We start from the raw sequence: 24,567 nt of genomic DNA, 5'->3' as shown, positions 1-24,567 counted from the left end.
TCTCTTATTTCCTCACTATCCGTCTTCAACCTTTCTCTGATTAGGTTCCAATACTCACGAAAAATAAAATCTTTACCAGCAAAAGAAAACTTTGCCCAAGGCAGCAATGCAGGCCCGGCATTAAGATAACCTTGTTTTGTCAGAGACTTTACTGAAAAGAAGATATACACACAAATCCCATTATTCAACTAGAAGTATCTTTGCAAAACGTGGGGCACATGGACAACCTTACTTGTAGAGTTCATATTGCCATAGAGATTGAGATCTGACTCATGGAGCGAGGGTATTTTTAGTAGCCAACTGAAAACCTTGACATTCGTAACTTTAAAATTCTATGCAACATACTTTTCCCTTCTTTGAGAGGATGAAAAAGTCTGAACTGAAGCATCCAGGTCAGGTGCGTGGCATGTGTTTCTTGTAGAAATAGTAAATGCTCCTGAAAACCTTGAATGAGGAGTTCACCAAGTTATAACTTTCAGTGAATAAACTTGTTTATTTGCAGAAAGACTTCCAACAACACCTGGATTGTAAGGTTGGCTAGTAGAAATCGCTGGGAAGAATTGCTAGTTCTGGTTATCTGCGCTCGCTACCACGAGACCAGATCACACTCAAGGCCAGGCCTTCCAGATAATTATACCATATAGGCATTTGTGTATAGCAATTTCTTCCAATGGAACTACACGTATAATTAGATATTTAGTTCACCTTTTACCAACATCGGCACTACTTGCTACCAGAAGGATAGAGGCGTGTCTTATAATTACCCTACTTATGTAAATCCCACACGCATTTTCCTAAATGTGGAACGTAGCATGACTAGACTGTATTTAAATCACTAAAACACCATGTGATTTGATAGCCAGTCTATCTCTGCTATTTAAATGTATCACTATAAGAGTCTATTGAGAATTTATAAGGTAGACAATGCGAAATTACACACGAAGAGATTGCTTTTGACCTCAGTTCCATACTGAGAACAAAAACCTGTAAACTACCCTGCAGTTCTTTCAGTCTTCCTTCAGATGATATCACAACCAACAGGTTACTCGGCATATATCGAGTTACATTCCTCAAGTTATTCTGTGATTTTTCTGTTGACCCAGTATGATGCTGTTTTTACATACAAAATACCACCATATTTAATCATCAAGAAAACATGTGGAATCTATAGGCAGAACCCGTCAAATATCAGGTTTTTGACTTATCCATTGTTTCGGGAGCGGTTCATACGTCAGCACTCGGCCCCGGATGTCTAGGTAAATGGACGATCCATCGGACCGACGTTTGGGATTTTCACCGCTCGCTTCGAGATCCCGTATACGCATTCTAGAATGGGTGTCGATCTCTGTACGAGCAGCTGCCTGGCACGATGAACCAGCACCAAGCCGCTCGGGCTGCCTCAGATTGTCGGGATAAGTGCTGATCAAACATGCTGCTCCTCCGTCTCTAGTTCCACCTCCGCCCGACGCCAAGTCGAACCTAAAACCAATCCCGCGCTTATCTTTACATCGAATCATGCCGATCGTCTTGACTAGAAACTTTACCCGAGTCTTTCTAATCGTCTTGGCGATATGAAAACATGGGGAAAACAGAAATGGAAGGCGCAAGAACAACGCCGAATACCGAAAGTCGAGATCGAAGATGTGGCGGAGCATGCCTCCGTCTTTGGTTTACTGACAGAGAGATGAGCTGCATCTCGTCTCGGTCTGTCTGCCCGACTTGCGTCTGAGGAAACGTGACCGGGATGCCGATTTAAATGCCTCAAGCACGTGCAGCCTTATCTTCCTTTGCCTCGTGGAATCCTTGAGCGTGCCCATGAATAGGCGAATGCTCATGAGACATATCCCACCGTTGACCAGCGTGACTGGGTCTGTCAGTGTCAAATGACCGGCAGGAAAGAACCCCGAGAAAGCACACCAGCTGATTGGGCACCTGGCAGCATGGTCCGGAGGTAGGCATTACAAGATGCATGAAATTTGACGGAGACGATTCATCAAAACGTTCTTGTCAAAACGGTGACATTGAGAAAGGTATTCGTATCTAGGCGCATAGTATACAATAGGCAGGTACCGTGATATGTAGTCAAGGGCTATGCTTGTCACAGGAAACCCTGAAGACTTGATTACTCCATAAACGATACAGATGAGGCTGTCATGCTTAAATTAGCGAAACTATGGATAGACTACTAAGTTTTGAGACTGTGGCCGCTGAGATCAGGCTCAAGCAATAATGTATCACTCGACGTCCGTATTAGACTCTCCCCAATGAGACGGATTGCAAATGGTAGCAATACAAGTGCTCTGAGGTGAGATTAAAGCAGTGACATAATAGTTGCCGGCATCGTTCTGTGGTGGTAGCACCAAGTATTTCTGTCTATCATGATCGCTTTCGGATGTGAATTGGTGCTATGTGTGATTGTTATAGCCGCTATATATCCGCTCAAACGCCCCTATTCCGAAAAGAGTAACCATCGTGCATAGTGTGCATATTCGATCTGGGGTACAGTGGATGAGACCCATTAAGCATTGATCAAGATATCCATAAATTAGTGGAATACGTCCATGTATAGCATATACCCTGGTCTGGACAGACGGCAGTGAAGATACCAGACAAGAGCGTACTTCTCTGTGCAGAAAGCCTGAATCAAATCAGACGGGTAAGTATGGCTGTCTACAAAGTGTTAGCCACTCTCACCAGTTGCTCATCCTCATGAACAAAGTCTAAAAGCTAAACTTGGTGATAAAAGCAGGATGTTTCAGCAAAATACCTGAGTGCCGAATTGTCATAACGTAATCTGAGACGGCAAATGAGCTCATCAAAAAGAAAGAATTCGAGGCTTGTAAGCGAAGGTGGTCAGGACACAAATACCCACTCAGCTCTACAGCTATATTGGCCGAGACATCAACCCATTTAATGTTTACGAAGTCCAATAGTCAACGACTTCCTGGCAAGATTTTTCCTTCCCGTTGATCCACTTCTTGGAAGCGGTCGTGCTGAGCGGCGCTTTTCCGTTCCCGGAAACGGTGTACGAGTCAGGTCAGTTCCGTTCTAATAGCTTGTCTATTACGGCGGTGCCGCGGCTGCGCGGTAGATCCAGGGACGGGAAGAAGCAAATGACCCCTTGTTTTTTGCCGTAAAGTGTACACATATTTATGTCAACCAGCTACCCTGTATACTGTCCTGCCTGTTCTCGCCAAGACCTTGACGCGAAACGATGATGAGGTCAAGGCACATGTCCGTGTTGTCCTGATCAGCATAGAGTTTATTACGGAAGCAGCCGTAAAGTATACGTAGTGGAAAAAAAGGAGAGCAATACCCGCCACTTGATCTCAGACATCTGATCTCAGACACTTCGGCCAAAGTTGCCTATCGACAAGTTCCAGACGTTGACTGGTAGGGTGACCCATTGTATTAAACAAATCCAGTTTCTGTCAGTATATCCGCGGCATTATTATTTCGATTGACCCTCAGTTGAGCGCGTCTAGACTATCTTTTTACTTGCTGATTTGACCATCTGATTCTGACATTGGTCTATCTCGCATCCGCAGTCCCATTCAGTCCCAGTTGATGATATCCACATCAAGGTCATGCATGCTTTTCTTCTTTTTTTCTCAACCGAGTTCTGGACAGTCTAGATGATCAAGTAGTCTCGGTCAGCAACGGGGTATTTTTCGCTGCTACGTCGGCCCGTGGCAAATAGAAATTGAAGCAATTTGTCACAGTCAAACAGCGATACCCTAAAAATGCAACACTGGTCTGTATCGGTATTGAAAGGGAATGAAAATGAGGCGGCGGCAAAGGCGGTCTATCCTATTCTGTCCAGTCCGTCTGTCTGCCCGTGCTCACCATTGCCATGTCCAGGTACCTATTGACTGTACAGTAAAAGAGTACGTATCTCATCCGTATTTGGGCAAAACTAAACAGGCACAGTTTTTAACCGCGTCCAAACTCAGCAATGTGGACACTTGGAATACCGTAAGAAGGTTCCGTTCACCAATAAGACGTCCCCAAAAGACAATTTCAGTTCCCGTGTCTCGGAGTAACTAAACAAGAACGAGGTGCCGAGAATGTGTGTGCTGGGATCGGTCTCTTGCCGATAGTAGCGTTCCCTGCATCACATCACGCTAGCGGCTCTTGAGTTTCTTCTTTTGTCAGTAGAGGAGGGAACTTTATCACAACCTCATCTGTTGTTATCGATATCTAGGTGCTATACAAGATACAGGATACCATTACTGAGTATCACGACTCAGATATGCCCGTGGTCAACCCTTGTTTCCCCCCCCCCCCCATTCCAAGTACCGTAACAGTCGATGCGTAATAAACGTCTTTGTCGACCCATTATTTTACTCCTGTTTTCCGTATCCCAGCATCCACTCCGTTCTTGGCGTTTCCACCATGACATGACGCTATTCAGAGCTTGGCAACGACCCTTAATTCTCTTCGTTCGTTCGAACAAATTCCCGCACGGCATGACCGGGTCTCGTCTCCTGAATCGAGTACAGTCCATTCTTTGCCTAGTGTTGTTTTGTTCCTATGACGTAGTCTCAGCCTCAAGCAGACATTGACATCGACATCACTCACTCTGGACACTCTACTACCCTTGTTCTGCCCCATGGGGGACCGATCCCTCTTGCAGTAAGGGATCAAAGTGAGGCTATGCTTGTTCCTCTAGTCTAACCTAGCCAACGTTCCAGATGTTGGAAAAGTTCTCGGCGTTTCCTGCGTCAGATCTAACAAATTGTTGAGCTATATAGACCCAGCCCATCTGTCCCCATTCCCGTTTCTGACGGTTCTTGTTTGACTCTATTCTTCTACCTCTCAGACTCTCTTCTCCTCTATCACTCATGCCAACAACGGGTGTGCTTTTCTTATTATAGTCCACCACTTGCAGATCCTTTCCTGTCTTTGCGCGATCAGACTTCTTTGAACCCTTCTATGTAAGTACCCAGTCTACAGCATGCCCCTACCCCGTTTTTTAGCCCTTCGTCTCTGCATGCACGACGGCATGTTAAGCAGCGATACATACGTATGCACACAGATAAACTTCAAGCCTTGATCTTGAAGAACCACCATTTGCCAGATATTCTTCTTGTTTCGCCTTAGATGCACTCTGCATCATAGTTGCATATGACTTCATCGCATTTTACTCAGCCCATATTTATTCTGCCTTCGCCTACTGCCAAGACCCGATTAACCTCCACTTGAAAAGATCTCGCTCGGACACTCTGAACTGACAAGAATTTCTCAGACAACTACCACAACCAACAATCACAATGGCAGCCACAACAGACCCTACAACAAATCTTGCCAGCGAGTCCGAAAAGGGAACTCATCAACAACCCCTCAAGATGGAACCTTCAGACTCGAATGCTCCCCCCAAGTACGAGCACGACTCGGCATCCGGCTCAGACGGCGAAGTCCCCAAGGGCGAGACAAGCGACGAGATCGGCAACATCTTCGAGGGTCAGGATGGCAAGAGCTACAGGACCATGACCCGCTGGGGTACAATCTTTGCTCTTCTCACCAATCAATTCGGTATCGGCGCCCTCGGTCTTCCCAGCGCTTTTGCGACTCTCGGTCTCGTCCCTGCTCTCATCACTCTCTTCGGCTCTGCCCTCTTGGCTTGGTACACTGGCTTTGAGCTGTACCGATACTCCATCTTGCATCCTCAGTGCGTACACATCATTGATCTTGCTAAAGCTGCTGGTGGTCGGACATGGCAAGTCATTGTGGCCATCGGATTCCTTATCCAGGTCATCATGTTCTGCTCTTCTGCCATTGTCACCATCTCAATTGCTTTCAACACCATGACTGAGCATGCCATCTGCACCGTGAGCTTCATGGCTGTCGCCGCTGTCATCTCATTCCTCCTCTGCGTACCTCGTACCGTCAAGTTCATCTCTCGCAGCGGTCCTCCCACAGTCATCAGTCTTGTCGGAGCTGTTCTTATCGTCATGATCAGTCTTGGTTTCGCCGACCCCGTCAAGGCCCCCGAGAACTGGACACCCACCATCAAGGCATTCAACAACCCTGGATTCCGCAACATCTTCAACGCCGTGCTGAAGATTGTCTTTGCCTACGCTGGCAACCACTCCTACGTTTCCTACATGGCTGAGATGAAGGACCCCAAGAAGGATTTCCCCTTCTCTCTCACATGGTTGATCGTTCTTACCACGGCTTTTTACACCATGCTCGCCACCGGTATTTACTGTCTCGCCGGCGAGTACACGACTTCCCCCGCCCTCGGCTCGGCTCCTCACATCTACGCCAAGGCCGCCTATGGTGTTGTCCTTCCCGCTATCCTGACTGGTGCCCTTGCCAATGGCCACGTCGGTGTCAAGTACATGTTTATTGTCTGCATGAAGCAGATGAAGGCCACTGGTGAAATTACCTCCAACACCGTTCGATCTTGGGCCGCCTGGATGATTTGCACTACCATTTTCTGGATCATTGCCTTCATCCTTGCCAACGCCATCCCTATTTTCGACTCCATCGTCTCGATCCAGTCCGCCACCACCTACGCCTGGTTCTCCTTCGGAATGAGTGGTGTCTTCTATCTTGTCTCCCGCAAGGGTACTCACTTTAAGGGTGGAAAGAACATTGCCTTTTTCGTTCTCAACAGCGGTATCATTCTCTTTGCCTTCTTCCTCAACGGCGCTGGTCTTTGGGCTTCATTGACCGAGATGCTGGAGATTTTCGCCACTGGCGACAATGTCAATGGTACTTTCAGCTGTGGAGATAACTCCGCGTTGTAGAGTAATTTTCTTTCTAATTTTACGAAATGATAGATCGAAATTAGTCTCTCATCAGGATAGAATACAAACGAGTCATGAGCTGGGATTTCTTTTGGCGTTTTTCTTTACAATCTATAGACTAAGCATATACCACCAAGCGAACATAGCATAGCCTTGAAAATTTATTTGTTCATTTCAATTTCTTCCCTATTACTATTTGTGTGCGTTGCCACGTTGTCCTTACTTGACATTGACAAAACTGTCAAGTATTGCATTTCACGTGAGGCATCGTGAAACTCGGTTTACTGAATATGTTAAAACAAAACAAATGTATTTCAAGGTTGATTAGTGGTTGTCTAGAGACCCATTGAGCCCTAAGATGAAGTTGAACCTCGTTGGCTGGATCATTGGGGTGCTCCCCCAGGAATGGATGCATCAATGGTGGCGGCTAAGCTGTGAAAGAAGGTTTAATGCCATTGTTAGATGGCACATAACAAGTGTCAACTTATCAGGTGCCATCATCTTGCCACTGCGAGGGTTAAACAGTATCAAAGGGCACCCTTCCTTCCATCCTCGCGAGCTTTCAAAATGATCCCAATACTTCCATTCTCAATCGCCTCATACAGACGACAAAGTCCCAACGCCTTTCGCTTCTCCTCCTCCCGACGGAAGAACTCCTCCGCAGTCCTGATTCTGTTCGGATGAATCTCATCCAAAAGGTCATAATCCCTTCTGATAACGCCCTTGTTCCCACCAGAATGCCTCCACAAGTTCCAGAATCCAGTGAAGTTATCCTTGACCGACATGGTTGCAGGATCCTTCGGGTCGGCGTTGTATCCAGTTGGAATATTGCCCTGCGCAGGCATGGTTTCGAAATAAGCTGAAAGCGGGATGTCGACACCTTTAGCGGGCTTGCCAGTGACTTTTTGGAAAGCCTTGGCGAGGTCATTGATAGTGATGTGATCTATGGCGACTTCAAGATCCATACCATCAGATCTTTCTGGGTGGTCAAAAAGCCAGCGGACATAATACTCGCAGTCATCCAGCGCGACAAGCACCATGGCTCCATCACCGAGTGGGACAGACCAAGTCACCACACCGTCAACAACATGAGGCACCATGGCACTCTGAGCAGAGACAGCCATTTCGATATATGGGCCTGTAGTGAAAATCGCAGTACCCATACTGTGGCTCTTTCGTTGACTAAGCATCCACTCAGCAAGTCGACCTTTGGCATCATAATGGCCAGCTCGGAACTTGGGATCGTATCCTCCCTTTTTATAACCGTAGTCCAAGTTTCCAAAGACAAAGAACTTGATGCCACATTCGATAGCCAACTCGTAGGCGCGAATGGTCCAGAAGAGTTCTGTTTTCTCGCCGGTGTTGAAGCCGTCGATGTTGATAAAGGCGCCATAGCAGCCAGTGAAGCCTTTACGCAGGTTCTCTTCATTGGCGAAAGAGCCTTGGATGAATTCAACGTCGCCGAGTTCGGCGAGCTGCTTGGCACGTTCTGACGTGGTGTCGCGGGTCAGGACACGGAGACTGTAGGCACCGTCTTTGGCGAGGCCTCGGCAGACAGGGAGGCCTTGTGCCCCTGTAGCTCCGATGACGAAAATGCGACGGGACATATTTGATGGAGAGAGAATTTAAGTTTGAGGATATTCATACGTATTTGTTTTGAGTGTGATTGATAAAACGATAATGTTGAGGATGTACAGAATGACTGAGCATCAATCTATACCTATATATACATGTGTGTATATTTGAACACAATGTAGCACATGAACTCCAAGATGGCAAACATACTTGTAGACACGGCATCCTTTGTCATCCTGCAATATTAATAATATAATGATTAATATTCTGTCACTGTTTTGACCGTTGGCGATAACCAGTCGTTGACGATCCCCTCGTAGCTGATAGGTTGTCTACCTCACCGTGAGTAATGTTGGGGAAATCAGGAGTGACTTGGACTCGGGAAAAGCGGATATCTCTCTCGAGTTGCCAACCTCATTCAGGGTTGACACGGCTTTATGACGAGTTAGAGCCGAGCTGGTGGGCTGAATAATAGATGATCACTAATCTCAAAGTCGCACTACAGGATCACAAGCAACTCAACTCGATTATCCAATTGCACATCATATACTACACGTCGGCATTTCCTGCTCAATCAACTACCAGTTACATCACTCAAATGCCTTTAAACCCCGGCATGACTGACCCTGTGACAGGCAAGTATCCCACTCTCCTGAACTGAGCCTGGGACCAGACAAGCACAACTTCTATCGAGGTAACACAAATAGCGATAAGTCAAACGATTTCGGGTTTCCTTTCTCAACGAAATTAGGTCAAAGTTAGTATATCTCTTAGGGATAACTAGAGTTAAAATTAATACCAATGAAGGCTATGTTGCATCATCCTCTCGTGTCGTGTATCGTCGCTCCTCTTTCTGGCGGAATCTCATCGTCGTATTGGACATTAAACTACGAATAATTATTAATTTGAGAAGGATTTTGCTCTATCAAAAAGCAACTTGCTGATGTGATTATCAGAATCCCGCTATATGCCGTAATTTCTTCCTGGCTCCCATCGGGCGAATGAACGTGCATCTCTGTCTGCACATTACTTCGGTGCATGTCATGAGATGAACTGTCCCCTCGATACCTGCGGCATTCCCATATTTATTTTATGTGGGATATTTCCCGGCCTCTTTGCTACTTCGACCTGTGTACACCCGAGGGAACATCATGCGAAACAATGGACGCAGAGCTGGTCCGCGGCAGGCGATGATGGCTAGATTGACCTCGACACTGTTCAAGGTATCCGCCAGGGATTCCCTTGAGTCGTAAACTGGCTTGTAGAATATATTTTACAACACAATCATGAGGAAAATTCTAACAATTGTCACTCTAAGTATCGTCAGCAGTGGTCAAGCACCCGCTTCAATAGGTGCTTACACTCCACCTCCAAGAAACACCACTATGAGTCTCAACTTGGTACCTAGTCTCATATTTAGCCTTACAAGTACCCTAAGTGGTATCAACAGGGCAAGAACGTCCATGACAATGGTGATGATTGCCGTTGAAATATAAAAGACAGGTGGGTGAGACAAACAGTAATAACTTGGCACGACTAAGCCGACAGAAAACATCTATGCCTATTAATTAAACGATTTTAGCTCAAGACAATGGTTTCCATATGGTTACAACAGTAACAAGCCAGTCGTCTACAAGAAGTCAGCAAAGGCGACAGAGAACATCCCTTGGGTGCGGAACTTACTGAGACCGACTTGCTTTTTGCTGAGTCTGGAGTATATGCGGACGGCCCAAACCAAGATAGACAAAGCAGTCATAATAAAAATGATTGCAATGGTGCCCTGCTGGAAAGGTGTTGTTGTTAGTTCCGAGAATGGCATGTAACGACCCCAAGGGTCATCATTTCCAGTCATACTCGAGGACAGGCGGCGCGTTCGAGAAACAAAAAGTAGGAAGACGGCATCTACATTCTACGCGACCATTCCAGGGCTCATGAACGTTTTATTAACAACTTGTCTTTGCTGGTTGTACCAAGTCTACCACCTGAACAATAGCAGGCGAGCTAACACCTTCACTCACAGTACAGTGTTTCAGTATGGACAAGGGTCTGAATGCCATACTATCACAATTATCGGATCATGTCAGCAGTCAAGTTCTGCGCTTCTACCCTACTTAAGTACCTCTGGCTTGAGTTATTGTTGGCTCCACTTGACAACTCGCAGTTTGCATCTGAAGAAGCTACTCCGAGAGACAACAACATGTTGAAGTGAGGTGATATGATGCATTAACTTCTCAACTATGGAGATGGTTTTCTTAACACATCGAATCGAACCAACCGGATAGGTCGCACAGCAATTGGCAAAAAAATCACAACCAACAATTATTTTTATTCCATGTCTGTCTTCTTCAACACGTTGCAGTCGGTTACAATTCATGATTAGCATGGGGAAACTCCACACGCATCGGATCGTTCTCCGTAGAGCCGATAATTACAATAATCCCTGTAATCTGCGGCAATTATCCTCTCCGTCCTGTTAAATGCTTGGTTCAGCCAACAACCAGCTTAACCGACATAGGCAATTGTGGAAGACGTTCCGATGCAGGAACCCAGGTATAGTTAGGTGCATGTAACAAATACCCTTGGAAATATACTTAAGAATAAACAGACAACCAAGATTTCGCATAATTGTTTTCCTTCCTGAATCCCACATGCTTGTCTCCTGTATACTTTTACATATAGCTCGATGCGACGCACATAAAGGGGGGCTGATGCAATCACTGTTTAGTGTGATTGTCTGCATTAATCCTTTCTTTCGTCACTACCTCTGCGATTTCTGGCTGGTTACATCATGCAGATTACTCCTCGTGTCCTCGTCGGGCTATTTACTCTTCTTGTCTCACGCCCCGAACTCATCAATGCAGCTGTACCTAATCAAGTCGGCGAGGCTGTAGAGGGCAATTATCTGGCAGAAGAGAAGATTCAACTGACAGCCTCGTCAGCCAAGGATCTCGAGGAGCTTGACTCCAAACACGCAGCGCTTTTCTATCCCGAAGACGAAAAAAGAAAACGAGGTATTGGTCTCCTTGCACGGAGTAAATGCAAGACCTTCCCAGGAGACGCTCGCTGGCCTGAGGATGATGTTTGGAAGTTCCTTGATCGCATCGCTGGAGGCGCTTTGATCAAGACTGTTCCCATCGGTGCATCATGTTATGACAGTTTTGGAGTTAAGAATGAGGCTCGGTGTAGGCATATCGTTGATCAATGGAGCAACTCCTCACTCCAGTCAGTCAGCTTAGACTCTTACCCTCTCCACGGTCACCACTAACCGAACCCAGTATCGCTGATCCAACTTCTGTCATGTGGCCGATCTATCAAGGTCGAACATGCATGCCCGGCGATAAACCCGACGGAAACTGTACCCTAGGCGGCTTTCCCTCCTACGTTGTTGACGCCCACAACGTCGCACATATACAACTGGCCGTCAACCTAGCTCGATCTCTCAATCTTCGACTCGTTATCAAAAACACCGGTCATGACTTCAATGGTCGCTCTGCTGGCGCTGGTGCTTTGTCTCTCTGGATGCAGCGGTTCAAGAGTATCCAGTACTTCAAAGACTTCAAGACCCCGTCTTATAGTGGACCCGCAATGAAGGTCGCTGCTGGTGTTATTGGTTCTGAACTTTATGAGGCAGCTGATAAATATGGCGTGACTGCTGTTGGAGGTGAAGGTATGAGTGTGGGCTTTGCTGGTGGATATCTGGCTGGTGGTGGACATTCACCTCTGTCTCCTATCTACGGTCTGGCAGCGGATCAGGTAAGAAAACAAACACCACAACCTAGGTATGCACTGACTCGAGTCTAGGTCCTGAGTATTCAAGTCGTCACTGCCGATGGTCGCTTTCTTACTGCCAACGAATGGCAAAATGCTGATCTTTTCTGGGCCCTTCGAGGCGGCGGTGGAAGCACATTTGGAGTCGTGACTTCATACACTGTAAAAGTTTTTCCGAAGCTCAAAGCATCCATCATGAGTTTTGCATTTGGTACTAGCGAGACTATCTCTCATGAAACGTTCTGGAAAGCCATTCGAGCGTTTTGGGAACGTTTCCCAACTTTTAACAAGGCTGGCAACTACGAATACTGGGGCGTTTTCCACGGAGAGGGCGATGCACTGAGTTTTGCCATGTTTCCTTGGTTTGCACCAAACCATACACTTGCTGAGTTGAAGAATCTGACAGCTTCTTTGTTCAAGGACTGGAAGGACCTTGGTATTGAACCTGAAGTTACAGAGTCGGAGCATGATTCTTTCCTAGGTGCTTGGTCTGCTGGTTTCGCCCGCGAAGCTGTCGGAGGTGCTAGTACCAAGACAGCAGGTCGCCTCTTCCCACGGTAAGTACTCACCCTGTCGTATAGTAGGTTGAGCTAATCAGGACATGTATAGTGGGAACTTTGAGGATCCAGCCAAGTTCAACAAAACCTTTGCTGCGCTCAAGAGTCTGTCTGACAAAGGTGGAAATATCATCGGGTTTGGCATAACTGGTGGTCCGGGTCCCCATCCAGACAACGCTGTGAACCCTGCTTGGCGAGATGCAGCCATGTGGGCGATTTCAGCTGTCGAGTTTCCCGAGGGTAGTTCTTGGAAAGTTATTTCTGAGAGGAGTAAGACTTTAACAAACGACTGGATGAAACCCTGGAGGGATGTCACTCCCGGTGGGGGCGCGTATGCTTCAGAGGCGGATGTTACTGAGCCCGATTTTCAACAGTCGTTCTATGGTGCCACGAAGTATAAGAGACTTCTCAGCATCAAGGATCAGGTTGATTCTACAGGTCTTTTCTATGCTCTTCAGGGTGTTGGAAGTGAGAGATGGTATATCACAGATCAAGTTGATGGAGTGCCTACTCAAAACGGGCGACTTTGTAGGATATAAGCTACTACATGCACTTGTATATAAGTTAGATCGGGGTTTAGGTAAGTATATTCAAAAGAATAGTCTAATCTAAGCAAAACTGTCTAAACATGCATGCATAAAGACACAGAAAGTAAAAGGGAGCCAATCTAAGAGCTCTGAGTGAACTCGAAGTCCTTGGGTCCGTTGTACATCTGGACCTCGGCGTTGGGAACCTCGGACTGGAAGAGCAGAGAGTTGGGGATGAAGTGCTCTCCAACGGTGTTGCTCTTGGGGCTGACGGGCTGAGAGATCTTGACGAGAAGACCCTTGTCACCACGGGTGACAGTGAAGGTGCGGGAAGAGTCCTTGCACTTTCCGTCCTTGATGTCGGGAAGAGTGTAGTCGGTGGACTGAGCGCGGGCGTTGCAGAAGACGGCGTGCTCCCAGGTCTCCATGGAGTGGGGCTGGATGACCTTGAACTCGTAGCTTTGGTGTGTTAGTATCATGATGAATTAGGATTTTAGGTGAAGACATACTCGCAGAAGGTGCTGTGGGCAATGCAGCTGGCAGTGAAGTCCTTGACCTCAAAGACGGCAGTAGCAGCGGAGACGCTGGCAGCGGCGGCGAGAAGAGTGGCGGCGGAGAACTTCATTTTGGTGGTGTTGGTTGGGTTGGTTTTGGGGTTGTTTGTGTGTGTTGTAGTTGTAGTAGTTGTGTTGGAGTGAGTTGAGATGAGATGATAATGTTCCTTTGAGACGGGATCTCATCGTCCTTTTGTACCTGACATGTCGTCCCAACGAAACACGAGGCCACTGCCGATCCCACGACGATCATCCTCAAATGCTCCTGTTTGTGGGGAAGGGAACCTAGCGTCACGATGCCGAGACCTCGTATTCTACATGCCGAACGGAAGAACGGCTCGGGAGGTGGGCAAGGGAGACAACAAATCAATGCGTATACTCTGTACTCTGTAGTTACATTCCGTTCAAGTCGGTCAGAGGAAAAATGGTTTCTGAGTAAACTGCTTGAAGGAGAAGCTGTTGGTTTGCATTTTTCCACTCGTTCAAAGGGTCTTTGAGCCACAAGTGATTTTCAAGGGCCCTGTGAGAGATCATGTTGATAGCTTCTATTCTTGGTTTGTGACTTGTTTAAACGCAACCCACCTAGATTGAATTTGGACAGAAAGGGGTGTGAATGGTGGTGGCTGAGTGGATCAATATTCTGGATTAATTCTATGATGTCACCGAGATACTACGCTATGGAGTGTCTCAGTGTCCCGACCATCCGTGGGAACTAATTTCACAAGTCATTGCTATTAGAACTGTATTCGGCCGAGTTATGTGGTTGGGGTTACATTATATCCGTGCTTGATTAGTCCACATTTTCAACGCGTCGTCCTTACCGCTTCACTGGCACTGCAATGCTGATCCATTCTTTCCCTATACTGGCATACTAATAGTAATTGCAACGTAGCATAGCCTTAAGAGATCGTCATTCTGGAAAATTTATGCGAGATTCAGAGTTCATAGTGGAGCAGAGCATACGAACGCTGATCTGTGAAATGTTTCGAAACATATCGTTGATCTACTTAGGGGTCTTGGACTGATGCAGTGATGGGAGTTGCATTGTTAGTCCATGACATTTCACACAGGTACAGGATTCATATTCAGAAGAAATTAAACGACATAATAATAAATAACATCACAGAAGATTACATACCCCAATCTCAACATGTACAACTGACTATTATAGTTTAGATGTATTGTTTTAATATAATCCTTCAACTTACCCTAAACATCTTGAGATCAAAAACATTACAAGGCTACCTAGCCTTCCTTGCGCATTGAGATGACATCACTAAGCGAAGTGATATCTTGATCTGGCTTAGTCTTGCAAGACCCTTGCATAGACCAACCTCAAAAACAATTTGCTGAAAGGCCGAGTGTTCAATTCCCAGTTGCTTTTCTTAAGATACAAGTTTCACGCAAAATATTTAGTCAGAGGTTTACGAAGTCGGTGAGATATCCATTGCGTGAAGTCCTTACTTGATAACGACAATCTGCTCGATTGCTCTTGTTTCATCGTTGAGCCTGTCCAAGTAATTTCCTACTCTCCATCAGCCACAAGCTAAGGGATGCAGGGGATTTAGATAAGATAAGATAAGATGGATATCAAGTTTTAAACCCGTGGAGGTGTGCTGAAGTACCTACACTGGACACCATATTGCAACTACGTGGCATTAGGTGACATGGATATTCCATCCTATGTATCCATAAATCCAGGAACTCTCGATAGGACTGCACTTGAGATCTCGGAGTACTACCAAAAGACGTTTGACCGCCCAACCTAAGATGCCCTCATCTGGGCAACGTTTCCTTTGGACATGGCAGGACCATATTGGGTTTGACGTGTCATGGAATGAAGCGGTGTATAGCGCAAATGTGACGGAGAAGTTATTGGAAAGGACTGAGGAGATTGTGCTGGGTAATGTTTAGTCACAGATATCCGTGTATAGCGAAAGCTGGTTAAAACATTAGAACTCAAAGCAAAACCAGTGTTATAAATGTTGAGAAGTTATAGTCAACTGTGCAATAATTAGATGTTAGGCATATCATGTTGTGCTTGTATAATACTGCATAAATCAGGTTACAACTTCCAGAGTAATTTGACCGTGGTTGGCGGAATCATGAGAAGAGTACCCCGCCCCCAATTATATGGAGACGAAGGCAGTGCATAAAGACATAACAGCACAAACGATTCCTTTATGTATGCACAAGAAGCGTGGAGACGGATACACACAAGTAGATCAATGCTACGCTTTCAAGATTGCTTTCCAACCCATTCTAGTTTAAAACGGCCTCTGATCTCAGCTGATAGAATGTCCTGCTAAAAGCTGCTCTGAAATCCTCTTGGCAAGGATTTGATGGAAGGGTTGCGTTGGATGCGCCCCGTCGATGTACATATACTCTAAAGCATTGTACTCACAAGTCTCTGACTTGAAGTCTGGCACAAGAGTCCCTCTGTGTGAAATGTTAGCTTTGCTTAAAATCATAGACCGTTGTTTAACCTACGATTTATAGTCGGCGCAAAAGGCGTTGCTCTTGTAGATTGCTGTTTCAGGAAACTGTGAAGGGTCTTCCGTAACAGCTGTGATTAGAGGAACAATGTCGAATAAGAAGAAAGTGCTATGCTTTAGCTCACGATCCAAGTCATGCACAAGCTTCTTAAGTTTCTTATTCCAACTTTGACTCGCTGCTTCGAGCTTGGGTGCAATGTCCTTGGGCCTGTTGTTTGGGAACAAAGACTGTGGGGGCGTTGACACGAAAAGAAATTGCCGAGCGCCATCGCTGTACAAGTCAAGAGTGAGCTGGCGAATTCGCGCGATAATAGCGACAATGGTCTCTTCTTGATCATCTTGAGTTATGGTCCGGTAGATATCGTTGATGCCTATGAACACGGTCCAAAGTGTTTCCTTTGGTGCAAAGAGCTTAGGCTGCTGGTCCAGGTAAACCGGTAACTTGTCGTGGACCTGCGTATCCACGTCGTTTGGGCCTGTCGTCACGATATCCTTGTCGACTACTGCGCCACCTACAGCCATATTGTACAGTAGAATCGAGGACGCATTGTACTGGGTGGTCAGGTACATAGGCCACATTTTGCCATTGGAGCTTGTCTTGCCTGTGTTTCCTATCGGGTTGGAGGGAGAGGGTTGTTGACCAGATACGTCGAAGCGGGTGTCTGTCCATGAGTCGCCACTAGATCATAGTGAGATGGCAGCATTGAGATAAATATGCTATGTACTCACAAGGAAACGATCTTGTTAATCTTAGAAAAATTAAAGGCCTTTTTGGGAGGATGGCCTGGCGATGGTGCTGCTTCGAGACATGGTAGCAAACCTAGCAGCGGAATTAATCCGGATAACTTCATCTTGACGTTTGAGGACAGCCGTGATCAAGAAGAACCAAGATGAGACCTTACTGGGATTACATATAAATAGTATTTCTACCATCGGTCAAAGATATACCGAGCAAGCGAGCTAATGCTGTTCAGGAAGCTGGGATAATCAGCCTAAGTTGTGCGGGGAGAAGTCCTCGGCATCTGGAGTCTCCCCAACCTTATTCCAGAATTGCGGCAATCTTGCTGGTAATATTTCCGAAGGTAGCTCCCTTCTGCGAATAGAAATGCCGTGATAACATCGCTTTGGCTATCTGGATTTACCTGACCTGTTTGTGCCACTCACGTATCTCTGCAACGAACGCATCGGGCTGCTCCCAAGCCGCAAAGTGGCCACCTCTCGGTAATTCATTCCAATGCACAATATTCTTGTAGTAACGCTCACACCATTCCTTCGGTGCAAAACTGTTATCACCACCAAACCAGCTCACGCCAACTGGGATATGTATTTCCCATGCAGTCGTCGCGGATGCACACTCCCAGTAGTAGCGAGCAGATGACGTGCCGGAATTGGTGAGCCAGTACAGCATGATTGTGTCAAGCATCTCATCTTTACTGAACAAGGCCTCTACATCTCCATCATGGTGTGTCCAGTCTCGGTATTTTTCATAAATCCAGGCAGCTTGACCAACTGGTGAGTCTGCGAGTCCATAGCCTATGGTTTGGGGTTTTGTTGACTGCTCCAGCGAATATCCTTTGAAACCAGTGTCCCGGAAGTTATCCAGACGCATGGCTTTCTCCTCAGCCTTGGTATCCTTGATTGGAACTTGAACTTCGTTCTGTGACCAAAATTAGCTTGTTTTTTTTGCTAAGGAAGGGACTATTTCAATTTACCTTGTTTTCAAAGTAGATGGAGTTGAAATGAATACCTTTTAGTCCTTTCGGAGCTTGGTAGCCAAGGCTAGCGACTACAAAAGCTCCCCAATCTCCGCCTTGAGCCACCCACTCGCTATCCATGTATCCCAGGCGTCTCATCAGTTCTGCCCATGCACGAGCAGTACGTTCATGGCCCCAGCCAGTCTCTTTTGGCTTTCCTGAAAATCCATAGCCAGGAAGTGCTGGCATGATGAGGTGAAATGCGTCTTTGGAGGAACCCCCATGTGATTCAGGATCAACAAGCTTCTCGATCACATGCCTGAACTCGAGGACTGAGCCCGGCCAGCCATGCGTGAGTAGGAGAGGTGTAGCATTTTGATGCTTTGACTGGATATGTAGGAAGTATATCTCAACTCTATCAATGGTCGTTGTAAACTGAGGATACGAGTTAAGCAAGGCTTCGCACCTTCGCCAATCGTATTCAGTTTGCCAATATTTGCAAAGATCTTGAATTACAGCCAATGGGACACCCTGGGACCAGTCGTCAACGGGCTCTTTGTCCGGCCATCTGGTCAGTCGAAGACGAGTTTGCAGGCCATCGAGATCCGACTGTGGGATGGAGACCTTGAAAGGTCGAATGGAGTCATGATTGGATTGAGCCATTGTTGGTTTGTTTGTGAAAGGAGGTCGAAAGTTCACAGATGATCAAGTTTCAAGCGGGTATAAGGATCAAATGCGATATGCGAGATCAGGGCTATGGAACATTTAACAGTCTTGAAGCTAACGTTCTTAAGTTGGAACATAAGAATTGCTGACAAATCCCACTGCCGATTGTCTCGTAGTCAGAAGTTCCATTGACGTCACTAAAACACCGCCAACTAAACCCTACCCAAATGAAGATAGAGAAATGAGCAAACAACCTCCTCATCCTTGTGATCCCGAATGAATAATGCCTTAGTCTTAGCAACCCAATCACCCAAAAGCCTCTCCTCCTCCTCGTCACTGTAGCGCCCTCCATTGCCAACTTTGAGGGCTTTGAGAAAGTAACCAGAGCAAACAGCCATCATCCAGTCAATAACAACATTGGCATATTCTTGACTGGCGTCTTCGCCCTCAACCTGCTTCTTTTTCAGATCGTGGATGGCTGGATGGGTGATGTCGTTCTCGAACAAATCATGAACGTTCCACAGGTTGCTCATCTCACCCAGGATTTTTCTCACATCATCCAGAGTTCTGTTATACGTTGGGACACGAAAAGCTGCTGCTACTGAAACAGGAATGATTCCTTGCTGGACCATCTCGATCATCGCGTTGCGGCACGCGTCGACAGGTCCACTGTAGTTCTCGTATCCAGCAGATGCTTGACCAACGAATGAGAGAACAAGTGAACCACCAGAGATGATCTCCTGGGCGCGAAGTTCCAGAAAGGTGGAGAGATCAAGATGGGCTTGTTTCTTGAGCAGCTGATCATCCTCCGACTGCACGCCTGTTGGAGGGGGAATATGGTCGAGATGGTGCAGAGCAGCAAGCGAGAAGCCGAGATGTGCTGATTTAAGGGGAACAACTTTCTGGTAGAAGTTGCGAGGTATCATGCTCAAGAACAATGCATGGGGGAACTCAGTCTTGTCCAATGTGTCGGCCCATGATGTGATAGTGGTAGACAGAGTACTGAAATCGTTCTCTGGACGATCACTGAAGAGCAATTCCACTTGACGGGAAGGAGTTGCTTTCAGGATGGCTTGAATAGGCTCCAATCTAGACGATGATCAATATGAAGATGTGAATGCGTATCATTCGACTTACGAATTATTGCCATGAGCAGACCCATACTCAATAATGGCCGTGTGATCACCGTCGTGATCCGCTACAACCTTTGCAGCTTTCTGGAAAAGAGGTAGGGCCTTGATCATCGCTTCGTGCTGTAGTGCAGCGTGGGAGCTGTAAGCTCCTTGCCCTTGCATGGGTACATCGTTTTGGTTGGCCTTGTTTGACATGCTTACTAAGTAGAAAAGACTGATTACAGAAAGGAATGAGTTTTGAAGGTCAAGTCGGAGGGGGAGGCCGACTTTAAATAATTCTCTCTCTATGTGTGTGCTAATTTGAAGGATTCGATGGATCCAGTCAAGCTCAGTCAATCATCAACTCACCGGAGAGAAATTGCCTATAAAATGGCTTATCAGAGGGACTGTTCATCATGAGGTCAGATTAGGTACAGGAATTATTCTTCATTTTGCAGTGTGTTTTGACGAGCCAAGCGTTTCGTCTCTATTCGCCGCGCCATATACTAACACATCGCATCTTTACTTCATGATCACAAACTAACCACATTACATAAAAGACTACTGCCGCCCACTATGATTTCTATCTATGTTAGGTGCACATCCTACACGAATCGTCTCTTGACCTTCACATCATACGAATTCGCTTGCAACTGCTGCGCAATGCGAAAAACGGTTGTCTCATCCTGTCCGGGAACATACTCAAAGCTGAATTTCCGTAGAAGCGTCGTGAGAGAAATGTGCATCTCCTGGAAAGCGAAGTGCTTGCCAACACATACACGGCTACCGGCTGAGAATGGCCAGTACGGTACGGAAGACGTCTGATTCTGCGAGTAAATGTCAAGCCATCGCTCTGGAATGAACTGATCGGGATTCTCCCAGTTATCAGGGTTGAGGTGTGCTTCTTGGGTGTTGGGAAACACGGTAGTACCTTTGGGAATGCGGTATCCAAGCACGGTTTCCTGTTTGGATGCATCGCGTGGGCTACCTGTAGCTTGACCGGGGATAAGACGCATGGTCTCGTCGATGCAAGCTTGCAGGTAGGTCATTCCCGCTTGAGAGTAGGCACATTCCGTGTCGCGGTCAGGCTCGCTGGGAGGATACCATTTGTCAACTTCTTCAACCAGCTTCTTCATAATATTGGGATGCTTGAGAAGTTGCATGATGGTGAAGAGTTCGGCATTGGCTGTTGTCTCGCTGCCAGCTGCCAAAAGGATCACGCTTTCATCTTGAACATCTGACGTGCGGAACTCAGAGCTGGGAGAGTCGTCACTGACATCAACGAGATGCTGAAGCAGGTCTTGATGCTTGACGTCTCCAGACTCCTTGCGGCGCTTGTCGACAATGTTGAACGTGAATTCTTCAATGTAAGGATCCCGTTTTGGGAGGAAAGGGATGTATTTTATCCATGAGATGAGCTGCATCACAGCAGAGATCTTCATGCCAGCTTTCAGCCGAGATGGGAGGGGATGACTTCCATTCTCGACAACGTTGAAGCTACCACCAAAAGTAGTAGCCCCGATAGTATCGATGGCTAAACCATGGATAAAGTGTTGGAGATTAATGACAGTGCTGTTATTGGAGTTCTCGCAGAGCTTGTCAAGATGGGCAACACCAGCATCGACGCACGACTTCATGAGAGGTTCAAGGCTACGGATGTAGCGGATGCCAAACATGGAAGATAACATGCGCTTTCTGCGGGAATAGGCCTTCTTTTCGGTGAAGGCCAGCAGTGTTGGACGGTGCGGGTCTTGTCTGAAGTTGCCATAGATGGCTTCACATTTGACCCAGTCTTCATTCTGGATGATACGCTTGATCTCGTTGGCGTCACCAACAGAGATCATGTTGGGAGCGAGGACAACGATCGGGCCATACTTCTGATGAAGAGCACGAGCGAAACGATGGCTATGGGAGACGTTAGAGCTGTGATCATGCATTTGGCCATTGCTGTGAATGCTTACCTCTTTCCCTTAAATGTGGCAATCTCCAAAGGCCAAGGGCTGAGTTTGTTGATAAGAGGACCAGGAATGCGGCTAACTGGAGAAAGGATGTTTCGTAAAAGCTAGAACACGTCAGTGAATTGTTGACGGTAGTCACCAATAACAGAATCTTACCTCAAATACCCTTGGTACTATGATAAACAAGGCAACAAATGCAACAAAGCCTTGTGTCCAAGTCAAGTTACTCAGAGCCTCAGTGACCTCGGGCGGGAGAGAGTCGGCCACTTGGGCCAGATGACCGGGCAGTGGTTTTGACCACATACTGCAATGGAAGCCGTGATGTGAGAACTACTCTGGCCCAGAAAAGATGGTACTATGCAACAAATAGCCGTAGCAATGGATGCAATATACGTGGCATATAAGCCGCAAACCACAGGCCCGATATATCGCTGACCAAGGCTTCCTTCCAAAGCAGGTCCGTAATTATCGAGTACCAGGTTCCAAGAGGCCATGCCACTAACCTGGCCGGCAGCCTCCGGAACAAGTCATTCAGTAACTGATGTTTGCATGTGTGAGCTGACAGGCGCATTGCATATCTGGCGCCTGTCGTATGACGAAAGAAACCCTCCGATCGAATGGAAAAAGAAAACAAGAACATATCAAGCAAGTGGAACACCGTAATACGGAATCCTTCGCGGTAGTTGCAGTAGGATCTTGTTCTCCACCCTTGCTGATCCTTCGGCTTCAGATCGACCAGTCTTATGTGAGGAATTAGTTCGCCTAGATGGAGATACAAGGTGGGTGTGTGCATTTTGGGTGCTAACTGGAAATGGAAATTCGTATGACTTCTTAGAAGATTCTGGGTGAAACACAGCATGATGAGATTGTAACGTTTCTCCATTTATAGGATCGTGCATTGAGTTAGATTAACTGAGGGGAGTGATGCTCCATGATGAAACATAATCAAGTTTATGAGGAACAGGTGTAGTCCTATCTACTTGTACAGGTACGTGGACTTTGTCTGGCAGTAGGACAACAAACCCTGCAGTCCATACTCGACGCCCAGCCCACTCTGCTTATGACCCCCAAACGGCACATGAGGATCAGGGCGAGGCGGTCCGTTGATGTAGACATTGCCGGCCTCGAGAGAAGACGCCACCTGCCTTGCGGTTGAAATGTCGCTGCTCCACACGCTAGCAGCTAGACCACTGTTGCTGCTATTGGCCATGGATACGGCTTCGTCGACGGATGAGAACTTGATGCACGAAACAATAGGACCTGGTAAGATGGAGTCAGCTGTGCCGTAATTGAACTTTAGTGAGAGACGTTGATAGCCATCCAAATGAGCTCATCAATGGCGTGTCTGACGTACCAAAGTTCTCATGTTGAACGATGTCAGCCTCCTGCGGCGGGCTCACGACGATGGTCGGCTGGACAAAGAATCCTTCCTCCGGTTCCCTCCGACCCGGTGAGATGAGTGTGTAGCCAGCCTGTCTTGCATCTACCAGTGCCTGCTTGAGCTTCTCATACTGCGCCTGGTTCTGGATTGGACCGACACCTGAGACAAGGTCTTTGGATGTCTCTGCTGTGGCCTCTTGGAGCTGAGCCACCGCCTCGTCAAAGATGTCTTGGTGGATGTACAGGCGACGTGTGGCAGCACAGACTTGTCCGGCGTTGAACCATAGCCCTCCTGCGATCTGGGGGATGATGGCCCTGAGATCAACGTCGGGGAGGACAATGGAAGCGTTGTTGCCAGCACTTTACCAGTCAGCTTTGAACACAAATCATGTGAGATTTGCCTACGTTTCCAGAGTGATACATTTCATAGTGTCAGCTCCATCTTTGAGAATCTGCTTTCCTGTAGCTGTAGAGCCAGTAAAAGAGATTTTCTGAATATCAGAGTGTTTGACAAGGCGAGGACCCAAGTCATTGTTGCCATGGAGAACCTGCAGAACTGACGGAGGAAACACTTGCTGGGCAAGCTCTACCAACTTGAGAGACGAATATGGAGTGAACGGTCTTGGGGAAGTCAGCGATTTGGAAGATGTCTGTTCAAAGTGTTGACTTACGAGGGTTTGAGAATAACGCAGTTTCCCGTGGCTAGAGCAGGTGCAATTTTCCCGATTGCTGGTAGATAGTTAGTCTAAATAGCCTTAAACTTATGAGGGTTTTGTAAATTTACCAAGCATCAACGGAACTGTCAAGAATCAGCAACGTCAGCGACTGTCGTTAAAATGCGATCCCGAATATGGCTTACAGTTCCAAGGGCAAATAGCGGCGACCACTCCAAGAGGCTCATGGGTAACGATGACTGTCTTCTCATCGTCTTCAATCTTTTCTTCAGGAAGTTCATATTTCGCTATTCTGGTCAGAACAACAAGACTATCGAGGTGAATAACCTTGGGACAAACATGGATATCGTAGCCATTGTGCAGCAAAGTAGACTTCTATTGCTGCCTTTTCGACCTTAACACTGTTAGTACCAAGATAAACCCATGGACCTAGAACGATTACTTACAGATCTTCCGCACTCTTTAGTAAGTAATTGACAGAAGTCGCTGGCATGAGAAAGATAGAGGTCGGCAAAGCGATCCAACAGCTCTGTTCGCTGCTTGTAAGACATCTGAGACCACGAAGGGAATGCCTCCTTGGCAGCGTGCACGGCATCTTCAACGTCGTTTGCTGTAGCTACGGGGGCAGGCCAAAGAGGAGCTTGATTGAGGGGGTTTGTACCCGACGTGGTAATATCTGAACCACGAGGGCTACCAGCGATGATGTTGGAAAAAGTAGTAAAGTCCATGGTGTTGAATAGGTTGGCAGTTATAAGATTGAGTTACTGCATGAGAAAGATTACAAGAATCGAATGCTAAATATTTTATAGCTGACGCTGGAGTACTGTGCTGATGACTTGTAGTGGGCGAGTG

At 46.8% G+C, this 24,567-nt stretch overlaps 12 protein-coding genes across 12 annotated transcripts; 2 read left to right on the top strand and 10 right to left on the bottom strand.

Moving 5' to 3' along the window:
* Nucleotides 1-1,181: 1,181 nt before the first annotated feature.
* FGSG_13228 (uncharacterized protein) lies at nt 1,182-1,517 on the bottom strand (the record flags this gene model as incomplete). Its single annotated transcript, XM_011329332.1, has 1 exon — nt 1,182-1,517. One exon carries the CDS (start codon nt 1,515-1,517, stop codon nt 1,182-1,184), a length of 336 nt encoding a protein of 111 aa, XP_011327634.1.
* Nucleotides 1,518-4,678: 3,161 nt separating this feature from the next.
* FGSG_13227 (uncharacterized protein) lies at nt 4,679-5,119 on the bottom strand (the record flags this gene model as incomplete). Its single annotated transcript, XM_011329331.1, has 2 exons — nt 4,679-4,933; nt 5,027-5,119. The coding sequence occupies 2 exons, from the start codon at nt 5,117-5,119 to the stop codon at nt 4,679-4,681; spliced, it is 348 nt and encodes a 115-aa protein (XP_011327633.1).
* Nucleotides 5,120-5,273: 154 nt separating this feature from the next.
* On the top strand, nt 5,274-6,755 carry FGSG_07810 (uncharacterized protein; the record flags this gene model as incomplete). The annotated part of the gene is made up of 1 exon (XM_011329330.1): nt 5,274-6,755. One exon carries the CDS (start codon nt 5,274-5,276, stop codon nt 6,753-6,755), a length of 1,482 nt encoding a protein of 493 aa, XP_011327632.1.
* Nucleotides 6,756-7,282: 527 nt separating this feature from the next.
* Nucleotides 7,283-8,362, bottom strand: FGSG_07809 (uncharacterized protein; the record flags this gene model as incomplete). Its single annotated transcript, XM_011329329.1, has 1 exon — nt 7,283-8,362. The coding sequence occupies one exon, from the start codon at nt 8,360-8,362 to the stop codon at nt 7,283-7,285; it is 1,080 nt and encodes a 359-aa protein (XP_011327631.1).
* A 1,551-nt stretch (nt 8,363-9,913) lies between these two features.
* On the bottom strand, nt 9,914-10,529 carry FGSG_13226 (uncharacterized protein; the record flags this gene model as incomplete). The annotated part of the gene is made up of 4 exons (XM_011329328.1): nt 9,914-9,960; nt 10,014-10,239; nt 10,349-10,388; nt 10,450-10,529. The coding sequence occupies 4 exons, from the start codon at nt 10,527-10,529 to the stop codon at nt 9,914-9,916; spliced, it is 393 nt and encodes a 130-aa protein (XP_011327630.1).
* Nucleotides 10,530-11,118: 589 nt separating this feature from the next.
* FGSG_07808 (uncharacterized protein) lies at nt 11,119-13,194 on the top strand (the record flags this gene model as incomplete). The annotated part of the gene is made up of 4 exons (XM_011329327.1): nt 11,119-11,512; nt 11,554-12,083; nt 12,132-12,655; nt 12,708-13,194. The coding sequence occupies 4 exons, from the start codon at nt 11,119-11,121 to the stop codon at nt 13,192-13,194; spliced, it is 1,935 nt and encodes a 644-aa protein (XP_011327629.1).
* Nucleotides 13,195-13,322: 128 nt separating this feature from the next.
* On the bottom strand, nt 13,323-13,888 carry FGSG_07807 (uncharacterized protein; the record flags this gene model as incomplete). Its single annotated transcript, XM_011329326.1, has 2 exons — nt 13,692-13,888; nt 13,323-13,641 (listed from the first exon to the last, which is right to left on the bottom strand). Exons 1-2 carry the CDS (start codon nt 13,805-13,807, stop codon nt 13,323-13,325), a joined length of 435 nt encoding a protein of 144 aa, XP_011327628.1. The 5' UTR covers nt 13,808-13,888.
* Nucleotides 13,889-16,222: 2,334 nt separating this feature from the next.
* FGSG_13225 (uncharacterized protein) lies at nt 16,223-16,753 on the bottom strand (the record flags this gene model as incomplete). Its single annotated transcript, XM_011329325.1, has 1 exon — nt 16,223-16,753. The coding sequence occupies one exon, from the start codon at nt 16,751-16,753 to the stop codon at nt 16,223-16,225; it is 531 nt and encodes a 176-aa protein (XP_011327627.1).
* A 616-nt stretch (nt 16,754-17,369) lies between these two features.
* On the bottom strand, nt 17,370-18,588 carry FGSG_13224 (uncharacterized protein; the record flags this gene model as incomplete). Its single annotated transcript, XM_011329324.1, has 2 exons — nt 17,370-17,888; nt 17,944-18,588. 2 exons carry the CDS (start codon nt 18,586-18,588, stop codon nt 17,370-17,372), a joined length of 1,164 nt encoding a protein of 387 aa, XP_011327626.1.
* Nucleotides 18,589-18,803: 215 nt separating this feature from the next.
* FGSG_07805 (uncharacterized protein) lies at nt 18,804-19,835 on the bottom strand (the record flags this gene model as incomplete). Its single annotated transcript, XM_011329323.1, has 2 exons — nt 18,804-19,680; nt 19,729-19,835. 2 exons carry the CDS (start codon nt 19,833-19,835, stop codon nt 18,804-18,806), a joined length of 984 nt encoding a protein of 327 aa, XP_011327625.1.
* A 429-nt stretch (nt 19,836-20,264) lies between these two features.
* Nucleotides 20,265-21,964, bottom strand: FGSG_07804 (uncharacterized protein; the record flags this gene model as incomplete). The annotated part of the gene is made up of 4 exons (XM_011329322.1): nt 20,265-20,277; nt 20,406-21,608; nt 21,665-21,765; nt 21,818-21,964. 4 exons carry the CDS (start codon nt 21,962-21,964, stop codon nt 20,265-20,267), a joined length of 1,464 nt encoding a protein of 487 aa, XP_011327624.1.
* Nucleotides 21,965-22,637: 673 nt separating this feature from the next.
* Nucleotides 22,638-24,443, bottom strand: FGSG_07803 (uncharacterized protein; the record flags this gene model as incomplete). The annotated part of the gene is made up of 6 exons (XM_011329321.1): nt 22,638-22,921; nt 23,016-23,401; nt 23,447-23,662; nt 23,713-23,770; nt 23,901-24,090; nt 24,162-24,443. The coding sequence occupies 6 exons, from the start codon at nt 24,441-24,443 to the stop codon at nt 22,638-22,640; spliced, it is 1,416 nt and encodes a 471-aa protein (XP_011327623.1).
* Between the last annotated feature and the right edge of the window lie 124 nt (nt 24,444-24,567).

Source organism: Fusarium graminearum, chromosome 4 (genome assembly GCF_000240135.3).
Source record: "Fusarium graminearum PH-1 chromosome 4, whole genome shotgun sequence".
Classification (NCBI taxonomy): Eukaryota; Fungi; Ascomycota; class Sordariomycetes; order Hypocreales; family Nectriaceae; genus Fusarium; species Fusarium graminearum.
Note: the sequence above shows the minus strand (reverse complement) of the source record. Positions and strands in the feature narration are given on the sequence as shown.